This window comes from Rhinichthys klamathensis, unplaced genomic scaffold, assembly GCF_029890125.1.
Source record: "Rhinichthys klamathensis goyatoka isolate OS25496 unplaced genomic scaffold, OSU_Roscu_1.1 h1tg000109l_1, whole genome shotgun sequence".
NCBI classification, from domain to species: domain Eukaryota; kingdom Metazoa; phylum Chordata; class Actinopteri; order Cypriniformes; family Leuciscidae; genus Rhinichthys; species Rhinichthys klamathensis.
This window is the reverse complement of record NW_026606647.1, coordinates 1,748,385-1,761,174: the sequence shown is the minus strand read 5'-3', so window position 1 is coordinate 1,761,174 and position 12,790 is coordinate 1,748,385. Positions and strand designations below refer to the sequence as shown.

The following is a 12,790-nucleotide window of genomic DNA, read 5'->3' as shown; positions in this document are numbered from 1 at the left end:
TGCCGTTTCTTTGTAATTATTTGTGAAATTAGCAATTTCTGAGTGAAACGTTTCAATGTAAATCCTACACTAAATTTTTTTTCGGTTTTCAGTGCATGGACATGAATGATACTTCAAATTGAATGGCTTGTTTGGGAAAAATATCTTGGGACTAGAGCATCAATGGGATCTACAACCCTCTATCTTACAAGCTGAATATCTCTCTCTCGGTATCATGGTTTGAATGGGGAACCATGGCATTTTTTTGTTTAGTTTTTTTGTAATATGCAACTTGTTTTACAGATTTTGGCTGCATGCAACTATTTTCTGTATGTCTGTTATATCATTTTCATTACATTCTCCCTCTCTAAACACTTTGTACTCACGTTATCCTAACCCTAAGATAGCATCCTGACTCATTCTGCATTCCTTCTAGGACAAAGTGGAACTTATCTCTAAATGTCCTGATGTTTGATCACATTCTGTCGAGTGGCATGAGTTCTAATCAAATAATCTTCCTGTGTACATCTTCTAGCATGACCCACCTCCTAAAAATCCCACCTCATGCACAAACACACACACAGCTCTCAGCTCTGTACACTCACCTGCACTCTCTGCATGCAATGCACGCTCCGACCAGTCACCTCTTTGAAGAGGACAGGCCAAAACAGAAATCAAACCATCGAATGACCCTAATACAACAAGAAATCTGATTTAATCCAGTCGTATATCAAGCAATCATTTGTATGATGCGTATAAAATTAAAAAATGAATTGGCAAGCCTTCAGTTTAACAGGAAAGGCTATTGTACCTCTTGAGAACTGATAATAGCCCACTTCAAAACTCCCAGATTGACCTGTTCACATACAGTAGGAAACAGCAGTTCCTCTTCGAGATGATAGTTTACATCATTCATTGAACCACACATGTGCTGTTCTCTTTGAACTACAAAGCATTTAGGTCATTCTGAATAAGCATGGTTCTCAGATTTAGAGATTTACGTAAAGATAAATATGGTTTAAGATAACAGTACAACACTTTTGCCTGCAAGTGCCGTATTATCACTTTTTTTTTTCTTTTTTTTTTTGTTTGTTTCTGAGAATTCTGATTGTGATTGCATTAATTTTGTTTTTGCATTAATCTTGGGGAGTTGCTTTTGGGTTCTTGGGTGATTTTTTAAAACTTTTTAATTTACAGTTATTCATACACGAGTGCTATTTTATAACATTAAGTATGGTTAATGGTGAAAGGGGCATTCTCGTTTGGCTTTTAAAATCTAAAGACTTAAGCTTAAACAAAAGCCTTATTCAAATCATATGTTAGATTACCAGATTTGTTGAAGTTGTTTGAACCTTAGGTTATGGGCTAAGCTGTAAACGTAGGGCAGATTAAGTAATTGTTTTATTATTAATTATGCAGTTTTCTAATGCATGATTTATTTTTTCAGATGGTCGTACTGCTGTCTTTTGAAATTAATTTCAAATTGTCTGACTAACCTTGGTTCTAAGTGAGGCTGTGATCTTGTAAATGTTGGTATCAGATGTGTGTGTGTATGAATGGTGTGCGTCGGTTCGTGTTGTGTAAGATTACTTATGTCTGCCTGTGTGGCTGTTACTGTACGTCTTACACATGCTGGTCTTTTGCATGCGTTTGTTTGTCTGTCTGTGTTTTGCTGGAGAATGCTGTGTTTTTGTGCTTTGCAGCAATGGTATACAGCCACTATGAATCTGCTGGCGACCTGGCTGACTGAGCGCATGGAACAACAGCTTCATGTCTATCAACTCAAAATCCTCATCAGGGTTGTAAAGGTATTTTTTTCAAACTTACATGGAAGTGTTTATGCTCTGAAGCTGGAGTGATATGATAGTCAAGGTAAAACCACATCGTCTAGTTCTAGATTTCAATCTGTGATTCGGGTCTTGCTTAGGGATGCGCAATATTGGTCCCATATCGTTTATTGGCCGTGTTTTTTAAATTTAGGTCTACTGGATATTCGCTATATTGTATTAGATATTAAATTATGCATGCTCATTTCCCCTGTTTTTACATTTAGATTACCATTGCTGCCATCTCTCTAAAGTTAAGCTTTAACTCAACACGGCAAATCTCAACACTAACATCCATTTTTTTTCCTACTGTACATTATATTATTGTGCTTCCCTAGTACTACTTCCTATACAGTGGTGTGAATAAGTTATTACCCCCATGCTAAAGTTGCCTAAAAAGAGGAATAAAAAATCATCTTTTGGAAATTGATCTTAATGCCTTAATTAGAAAAATGAGGAAAAATCCAACCTTTAAGGACACCAATTTTCTTTGTGTATGAATAATGTATCATAAATAAATAAATGTTCTTCCTTAAAATACAAGGTGCATAAGTCAGGCCCCCCCTATGTTAAATTCCCATAGAGTCAGGCAGATTTTTATTTTTAAAGGCCAGTTATTTCATGGATCCAGGATAATATGCATCCTGATAAAGTTCCCTTGGCCTTTGGAATTAAAATATCCCACATCATCACATTCCCTTCACCATACCTAGAGATTGGCATGGTGTTATTTCAGTTAGCCTAATAGCTGGTTTGATTTGCATTGAAAGATGATCTTATGGAAAGTACCCCATGCCAATCTCTAGGTATGGTGAAGGGAATGTGATGATGTGGGTCTATTTTAATTCCAAAGGCCAAGGGAACTTTATCAGGATGCATATTATCCTGGATCCATGAAATAACTGGCCTTTAAAAATAAAAATCTGCCTGACTCTATGGGAATTTAACATAGGGGGGGGGCCTGACTTATGCACCCTGTATTTTAAGGAAGAACATTTATTTATTTATGATACATTATTCATACACAAAGAAAATTGGTGTCCTTAAAGGTTGGATTTTTCCTCATTTTTCTAATTAAGGCATTAAGATCAATTTCCAAAAGATGATTTTTTATTCCTCTTTTAGGCAACTTTAGCATGGGGGTAATAACTTATTCACACCACTGTATGTGCTTCCTAAATTCACTGGCAGCATTTAAAATGATTGATTTGAAATTAATTTAGACACAATATTTGTACCATATTGGCTGAATTTTAAATGTAGGTCTATTCAATATTCGCTATTAAATATCAAATTATGCATGCTCATTTCCTCTATTTTTAGATTACCTTTGCTGACGTCTAACACTGACTTAAAGTTAAGCTTTATAGTAATTCAGTAACAATGCAAATCCATTTTTCATACTGTTCATTATAATGTTGTGCTTCCTAAATTCACATTTTAAATGAATTAATTTAGAAAAAATAATATAGAGTTTTAATATCATCTATTTATTGGTATTGTCTAGAATTTTTATATCTTGCATCCCTAGTCTTGCTATTTTTTCTGGTCTTGTTTGACAAATGGGTATTATTTACCATTCAGGGGCAAATAAGTCTGAAAGTATGTACTGAAACAAAAAAATACAGTGCTTAAGAAGGTACAAAGCCGGCTGATATCTCTCATTCTTATAGAAAAAATACCGAGATTTTAGGCTGCAAGGCGTTCTTGACTCTACACTGAACAGCAAGTCGTACGATACGGTACGGAACCGGCTGACCCTGGAGGAAGCCACTGCCTCTGTCAGGGAGGGGGGCATGCAGGGCATCTCGATGAAGGACAGCGATGAGGAAGACGAGGACGACGATTAGAGCATCGAGCCATCCGGTGCCACCCACCACCCTGAACCTGACCCATCTATCCAATCCAACCCAACCCTACCCTACCCCAACACTTTAAACTTAGCCTGATAACGTAAGATGCATGTAACAACTCTGATTACCCAGTTAGCCACTCTAGGATTTCCCCCCATCAGCTCGAATTGCCCACAAACGAAGCTATAACAAAAAACAATAAAAATCAAATAATTGTACTTAAGAGTAAAAAGAATGTTGCAAAGACCATGATTGGCAATTTTAGCTGTGTCATATCATAATAAAGAACAACTAGCACCAGTTTTTCCAACTCATTTATTTGAGGAATTTGTTTCTATGTGTTCCTAAGCAATATGGAGTACCATTTGTTTGATAATGTCGAGTGAGATTATTAGGTGTGTCCCTGTCCAATGCGATAACATATATGGCGCTTCTTTGACGTACTCTTACATACATTAATGGTACATTGTTGTGGAGATGAGTGTATGGACCCTTTTCTTTGTCTTGTCTGTTTTTAAAGTGGATGCCAACTGCTTCGAAACTAAAAATGAACCACTGTATTTACGTTCAAAACTGTTAACTGTAAATGTCTTCTGTGTCTGCTCACTTCCATTGTACTTTTTTCCTTGTTTGTGTCGAGGCTCTGTGGCCCTATGTTGCAAATATCCAACTAGCCATTGTCTCACAGGCATCTTAAAATGAAAATGAATTGGTATTCTAGAAAGGCAATATTGTCATACCTCCATTTGATATCTCATGGAGACGTCTTTTAATTAGATGTCAGAAATGACAACAAAAATGGCTATATTTTTGGTTTAGTTTCACTTTTACAGAGGATCTTCCTCTCTATCTATCTATCTCTCTATCTCTCTCTCTCTCTCTCTCTCTCTCTCTCTATTTAAGTTTGTATGTCCAATTAAAGCCATTCTATTTATGTAGATCTGTTGAAATTGCTATGTGCCATTTTTTGGGGTCTCACTATTATTTTTGTATATACAATGCTGTACATTGCATTCTGAGCCATTGCTGCATGCCTGTGGGATCCACCTTCTCCAAAAGCTTTTTTTGTTTTGTTTTTCTGTGTCAATTAGCTGGTGGATTCATTCTTGCGTTTGCCTTATCAAAGCCAACAGTTGTAATATGCAAGAGCTGTGGCCTCTCAATAAAGATAACATGATGTACTAATTTAACTGTAGATTTTGTTTCTTCGTTTTCAGATGTGGCCCTTACATTCAGGCTTGAGTGTCTGAATGTAACATTTGCATTCAGTATTCAATGACCCATTTCATTAGATAATATTAACCTCTTAATTGTCCCGTTTTTAATGCCTTTCTTTCATAGCACATATTTTATTCCAAAGCTTAAACACTCAAAATTCATTATGTGAAATCAGTTTTGTAATTGGACTGTGCATTATCCTTGTGTCGTGTTTTATAGCCTTTACATAAGGCTACTACCCTATTTTATAGTCTGATCTTTTAATGTTTAATCTTGATCAAACATATCGTTTCTATCGTAAAGGGAGTATCAAGAGTGAGCAACAAGATTGCTGTGAGGAGAATGAGACTTGCAGGACATTGCCGAAGGCATCGCGAGCTGCCAGCCAGCAAGCTTTGCTATGGGAACCAACACATGGCCATCGGTCAAGAGGACGTCCCACGCTACGTGGACATAGAGGGATACAGGAGCCCAGAGCACCAACGAACTGGCCGGATGAATGGAGAATCGGGATGCCTGGAGGCAACGATGGAAGGCTCGTCTGAGGACGACTTAGAGAGAGAAACATATCGTTGGAAAGCTCTGAGAATGTTACATTTGGTGAATATTCAGTGATAAAAGTGACAATTTGTGACAGGAGAACGCATTTAAAGAAAATCAATGGAATGTGGGTGTCACCCGGTGGCTATATTAGGTATAGACCTTATTATTGTCAGCAGCTCCATTAAAGCGAGGCTGTGAGGGGTAGACTTTTTCAATGGCATCCGAAGGAAAATGTTGTAAAGCTTAGAACATGTTGTCTGGAGTTTTTACAGGCTACTGAAATTTCTTGGAAAGATATTTTTGCAGTGTTTCGTCAGCAGAACAATCCAAAAACATTACATAATAGTACAACCCACTGAAGAATTGTATGTCTATCCCTCACTGCCTCGCTTTAATTTCCATAAAACCCTGTGAAAATCTATATCGTGTAAAGAAAATCTAATACGAGCCTCAATTGTTTTTTACATCTTACATCAAACTTAAAATTTGGAACACAACTTGGTATTGCTTTGATTTTATAGCAATTTTATAGTCAAAATTATATTTTTAATATAGGCTCAGTGGTGTAGTGCAGGGTATACGCAGGTATGCGGCGTATACCCACTTCTTTTTCAGTCGGCATTGCGTATACCCACTTCTAAATCCCCTCTGATGCGCATCATTTAGTTACTAATCCAATCTCGTGAATAAAAAACACCCAGTCAGGGTCGTACCCCTAATAATAACTCTAATTTGTTGCTGCAATGATTCTCCCATCGCGACGATAACTGACCTCATCTGATTTGCTTCAGCACTCAAACACCCGCTCGTGACGTGCACAGGAATTTTGAGGGGCAGTTGCTCTGACCTGAAAAAAGGGCACCCCCCCCCCCCAATAACATATTATTGTTTATTGTTTTTTATTTGAAAAGAAATAATCTGGATTGAATGGAAAAACTCGCTTGTAATAAAAAAAACAACGCTTAGATTTTGGGGAAAAATACAATCCTTTTTTAACCTTTTGGCTTCCCGTACATTCAGTTGTGCTTCTTGCTCGTATTCAGTTGTGATGGTAGGCTACGGGCAACTACGCATGATTTGTAGTATGATTGCGTAAAGGGAACAGGAATTCCGGTAGGGAACATAATCGACTGCTAAACCCAGTGCCGATCCTGACCTCCCCCTGGGGCCCTAAGGGGTCCTGTACCTGTCCCGTGATGTCGTGAGCTATGTAAACCATTTGCCATTGCCACACAGTCACACCTGACACTTCAGTGCTCCCATACAATCCTCCCTCCTTTAAACAAAACAGTCAAAGAATAAGTACAACAATATAGAACAGAATGAGGTTCAAACAAACAATATTTATTGAATAGAGTATTTTCTATAGAATGTTAAGATAACAAGTGAACATTAACGTAAACATAAATAAGAAGAAAATAATAAATTATAACCCTGAGCTTTGGCTTTTGGGATTAACTTTGGTTCTCTCTACAGCCTGGGTATTTTCGGCATCAGTATGATTGTTTTATTTATTATTATGCATGTTGAAGCAATTCTTGATTTATGGTTATTATTTACTGAGGGATGTGCATCCATATTGACCAGTATGTCCAGCTAATCAACATTTTAAATTCAATATAGCCTATAAATCAATAGTCAATCAATGTCAAATTGTCAATACATTGCTTTCTATCTTGCATAATTAGTGCAGTTGTTTAGAGTTTTTAACACTGAGACTAGATAATCAGTGTCTTGTTTTAAACGTATAATGTGTACTTTGATTGGGAGTGCCATCATTCACGTGCATGTATTGTACAGTATGTCTGGTCTCCACATATTCTGCTTGAAAAATGCACGTTTCACTTCGTGCACGCGCATATGAACGCATGATAAAACACCATGGATAACGTCTCCGGTTACTTTCGTAACCTCGGTTCCCTGAAAGGCAAGGAACGAGACATTACGGATGTCGTATATGGGAACTCCTCTCCTCCTTCACTTCCGCTGAAATCTTATAGGCTAACGCCAGCAAAGCTGGCCAATTGACGCAAATATGCAAATACTGAACATGCAGTATAAGTACAATGCAGCGTCAATCCTTCTTTAGAATCGAACGAACGCTAAATCAATAGCGAACACGGCGGCGAGCGTAATGTCTCGTTCCTTGCCTTTCAGGGAACCGAGGTTACGAAAGTAACCGGAGACGTTCCCTATCAAGGCTACGGAACTTCGACATTACGGATGTCGTATATGGGAACTGTATAAAATCCCGCCGTGGCAGTGTAAACAAACCACAGACAACAGACCCAACATAAGACCGCCCCCCAGTATGCAAGCCTCCGATAGGCTGAGATTGGCCAATAGCGAACCTCTAACCTCTGATAGGCCCAATTTAACCAATCACAAGCTCGCAAAACACTGCCAGAATTTGCATATCCCGAGCAGTATAACCGGGGAAGTTTGCACTAACTATCAGTCAGGGCAACAACAACAGTAATAAGGCCAACGCAAGCGGTGACGCAGTAAAACACAACACACAGAGCAGCTCATGAGCGCAGCGCAGAGAAGCTCGCATATACTGTGCAAAAAATCAACTCACCGAAAGTACACGAGACGCTACAGAGGGCAAGTCTAGCTTATAAAATCTGGCAAACGTGTTCTGAGAAGACCAGCCAGCCGCAAGACATAAATCCTGAATAGACATACCCTTAGTCCAAGCCCACGAAGAAGCCACCGCTCTAGTCGAATGAGCTCTGACGTTAAGGGGGCATTCCTGCCCCTGGCAAACATAAGCCAAAACAATAGCGTCCACGATCCAGTGAGCAAGCCTCTGCTTAGAGACCCCCCGTCCCTTGTTGCACCCACCAAAGCACACAAACAGCTGGTCCGATTGTCGAAAAGCGGCCGAGCGAGAAATGTATTCCTGGAGCGCTCTGACTGGGCAAACAGCATTCTGAGCATCCGAACCCAGGGAGGACGATGGCTCAGCAGACAGTGCAGGCAGAGAAACAATCTGCGCTCTGAACGGGGTATTGAGCGACTTAGGGACATAGCCCGGCCTCGGCCTGAGAGTTACATTACAGTTTCCCGGTCCAAAGCGAATACAGTCATCACTCACAGAGAAAGCCTGTAAATCCCCAACTCGCTTCGCCGAAGCAAGAGCGAGAAGCAGAGCCGTTTTGACCGAAAGCTCCTTAATAGCGATAGAAGCTAAAGGCTCAAATGGCGGGCGCGACAGAGCCTCCAAGACCAATGCTAAATCCCACGGCGGCACCGAAGGCGGACGCGCAGGGCATAATCTCCTAGCCCCTTTGAGGAACCGTGTCACCGACGCATGCCTACCGATAGACTGTCCGTCAATAGGGGGGTGGAACGCCGCGATAGCAGCCACATACACCTTCAGAGTGGACGGCAGGCTCCCTTCATCCATCTTGTGCTGCAGGAAGCGTAAAATAACCGACACAGAGCAGTTCGCTGGGTCTGTACCGCCATCCTGGCACCATTTAGAGAAAACACCCCACTTCAGAGCATAAAGGCGCCTGGTGGACGGGGCTCGCGCTTCCTCTACGGTATCCAAAGCACGCAAGAGAAGCGCATCTCGCCCCCTCACCGACCCCGCAGCGGCCACACATAAAGATTCCACAGTCCGGGGCTGTGATGCCAGATCGTTCCGCTCGCCTGAGATAACAGATCCTTCCTGAGCGGAATCTCCCATGGCTGCCCCGCCAGTAACTCCACCAGATCCGCGAACCATGGCTGATTCGGCCAGTTCGGGGCTATTAGAGTCACCGCTGCCCCCTCCTCTCTGATTTTGCACAACACCATGGGCAAAATCTTCACCGGAGGAAAAGCGTAGAGACGTGCTTTCGGCCAACGCGCAGCTAGCGCGTCCACCTCCTGAGAGGAACGGGACAGCGAGAAGAACGTCCGACAGTGTGTGTTCTCGCTCGTCGCAAAGAGGTCGACCTCCGCCCTGCCGAAACGATTCCATATCAACTGAACCGTCCCAGGGTGAAGCCTCCATTCCCCCTGAGGAATTCCGTTCCTCGAGAGCATGTCCGCCCCGCGATTTAGAACACCGGGGATGTGAGCCGCTCTCACCGAGAGGAAAAACTGGTCCGCCCACAGCAGAAGGGATTCCGCCTGCTTGAAGAGAGCTTTGGAATGTACACCACCTTGACGATTTATGTACGAGACCACTGAAGTGTTGTCGGTTCGAATCAACACATGTTTCTGCTCCAGCCGCGACCGGAAGGTTTTTAGGGCTAGAGAGACCGCTCTCAGTTCCAGGCGATTTATGTGCCAACCCATCTGCTCCTCTGACCACTGACCCGAGGCGGGCTTCCCCAAGCAGACCGCTCCCCATCCGGTGGACGAAGCGTCCGTCAGGACCTCCACGCGCCGTGTCACTATACCCAGAGGGACGCCCGAGCTGAAGAGATCTGGGTTCTTCCACGGGGCCAGGGCGCGGGCGCATCCTCGGGTGACCATAATGCGCATGTGGCCGGAATACCACGCACTCGGGGGGACGCGTGCTTTCAGCCAGAGCTGAAGAGGTCTCATATGCAGCAGCCCCAGATGACACACTGATGAAGCCGCTGCCATTCGACCCAGTAGCCTCTGAAATTCCTTCAGTGGGACGAGCCTGCCCGGTCTGAAGAGACCGAGAGAAGAGCTCAAAGCCTCCGCCCGCTCGGGGGAGAGGCGCGCTCTCATCCTCACCGAGTCCAAGCATACTCCTAAGAATGAGGACGTCTGACTCGGTGTGAGCACACTCTTCTGGGCGTTCACCTTCAAACCGAGCACCTCCAGGTGCCGAAGGAGGGTATCCACCTGGCTGACCAGCGCTTCTTTCGACTGCGCGAGGACCAGCCAGTCGTCCAGATAGTTCAGGACACGCATCCCGCTCGCTCTGAGGGGTGAGAGTGCCGCGTCCACGCATTTCGAAAAAGTACGGGGGGCGAGGGCCAGTCCGAACGGGAGTACCGCGTACTGGAACACTGAATTCTCGAACGCGAATCTCAGGAATCGTCTGTGGCGCTTTACAATCTGAATATGAAAGTACGCGTCCTTTAAATCCACCGAAGCGAACCAATCTCCGGGGCGAATTTGCGCCAGGATTTGTTTCAGTGTAGTCATCCTGAACGCGCGCTTGTGAAGCGCTCTGTTGACGGGTCTCAGATCCAGAATGGGGCGGAGACCCCCTCCCTTCTTCGGCACTACGAAATAGCGGCTGTAGAACCCGCTTTCCCACTCGCTCGGGGGAACCGGCTCTATCGCTTTTTTCTCGAGCAGGCTGCACACCTCCTGCCTCAGGACATGAGCGTTTTGGGGCAAGGTTAACGACTGAATTACGCCGCGGAAGCGGGGTGGTCTGCGTTTGAACTGAAGTGTGTACCCGTGCCGAATTATATTTAGGACCCACGGAGAAATGCCCGGAATAGCCTCCCACGCTGCCTGAAAGTGACTCAGTGTGGGCTGATCTAAACCTGCGGTCATCGCCGCTGTGTGTGGGCTGTGAATGAACACCTCGCGGCCGCGAGGTGCCCTTATAGTTAACAACCGTGACTCTGCACTGCTCGTAGGCAGGGCGGGTAACACGGTGTGTGGTGCAGGAGGGGAAAAAAACTCTGTTTGTGAACAAGTATTTTGCTTTATTGAACACACACATGCAACAGCATTTACAAAACAATCGCACACGTCGCTCGTGAAACGCCGAGGGACTATGTGCTGAAGAGCGCGGCGCTTTGGAGCAGGGCCGGCCTGGCGCTCTCTTCCCCTCTTGCCCGGGCGGTCAGGACGATTTCTTGGGTCTCGCTGGAGACGCAACGACCTTCCTGCGCGGACTTCTCTGGGCCGCCCGCTTCTTCCCCGCACCCTGCCACTGGTTGCTCCGCCCTCTGTGAGCATCCGGCTCCTGGCGAGGTGCTGACTGCCGTCTCGCCGCCGCTTGAGGTTGGCGGCCCGAGGCAGATGACGAGCGAGAGCGAGGATGCAGCGGAGGCGGCGGCGCCCTCCGAGGGATGACGTGACTCATCGCCTTTGCCTTCTTCTGGGTCTCGGAGTACCTCTCGGTGACCTTTTCGACGGCATCCCCGAACAGGCCTGCTGGGGAGATCGGTGCGTTCAGCAGCGTCTTTCTGTCAGCCTCTTGAACGTCGGAAAGGGTGAGCCACAGGTGCCTGTGGAGGACCACCATGAACCCCATCGAACGGCCTACCGCCTGAGCTGAGCGCTTCGTGGCCAAGAGCGCGAGATCCGTGGCTGAACGAAGGTCCCGGATGGCGTCAGCGTCGACAGAGGCGGCGCCATCCAGCGACTTCAACAGCTTCGCCTGCATCACCTGGAGCACGGCCATGGCGTGCAGTGCAGACACCGCCTCCCCCGCCGCTCCATAAGCCTTGTTAACCTGGTGGGCCGTGAATCTGCAGGCTTTGGACGGCAGGCTGCGGTCCGAGCCTAGGGCGGGAGCCGATGGGCAGAGATGCGCGGCTACGGTCTCCTCGACGGGGGAGATTCGGAGGTAGCCGTGGTCCCCCGCCTCGTCCACGGGGGCAAACATGGCCTGGGTGGAAGTGAGGGTGCGCGCCGATTGCGGGGCCGCCCACGACTTCACCACGTGCTCATGAACGTCAGGAAAGAACGGGGTTCCTCTCCTCGAAGCGGCCTGGCGGCGGCTCGATTGAAGGAACCACGTGTCTAGCTTGCTCTTGGAGGGTTCATCCGGGGCCTTCCAAGAGAGGTCCAGCTCCTCGACGGCCTTGGAGAGGATGCGAAAAAGCTCATCCTGTAGGTCCGCCGGGGTGTCCTGTTCCGAAGCCGCTAAGTCCGGGGCGGCCTGTTCCGCGCCCCAGTCGGTCTCGGAGGCAGACAGAGACATGGAGTCTTCCTCCTCGCTCACCCCGAAAGACACGAAGTCCGCGACCTCACGAGGGGGGCGAAAGGTGGCATCGGGGAAACTCACCGGAGGCCGTATCTCGACTCCGCGGTTGGGGGGGCCCACCAGCGGCTCGGTGGCGGCAGTGGGCCCAATCCCCGCAGCTGCACGAGCCTCATCCCGCCTGGCCTTGAGAGCTCGAAGGGACATGTCCGCGCAGTGCTCGCACGACCCGCCATCCCCGAGGGCCGACTCAGCATGGGCCAGCCCCATGCATGCGATACAGAACAGGTGCGTGTCCGGGGGCACGATGGGGCCCGAGCACAAGTTGCAGATAGTCGCCATCGGATGCAGAAGACAGTAAGCGTATCTTCGGCGCACCTTCGACGACGGCGTGAAATAATCCTTAGGTTTGTTGTAGTATCAGCTATCTAGCACACGATTTGAGCGTGAAGAGAGAGATTCTAAAGAAGGATTGACGCTGCATTGTACTTATACTGCATGTTCAGTAT

At 45.9% G+C, this 12,790-nt stretch overlaps 1 protein-coding gene across 17 annotated transcripts in view; it reads left to right on the top strand.

Moving 5' to 3' along the window:
* The window catches only part of cadpsb (Ca2+-dependent activator protein for secretion b), a 100,234-nt gene extending 96,157 nt beyond the window's left edge, over nucleotides 1-4,077 (top strand). For all 17 annotated transcript variants that reach the window (XM_056253775.1, XM_056253773.1, XM_056253778.1 and 14 more), the window contains 2 exons: nucleotides 1,683-1,787; nucleotides 3,479-4,077. In XM_056253775.1, coding sequence (XP_056109750.1) covers nucleotides 1,683-1,787; nucleotides 3,479-3,655 — 282 coding nt within the window. In that variant the 3' untranslated portion in view covers nucleotides 3,656-4,077. The remainder of the gene's footprint in view (nucleotides 1-1,682; nucleotides 1,788-3,478) is intronic.
* The last annotated feature ends 8,713 nt before the right edge of the window (nucleotides 4,078-12,790 follow it).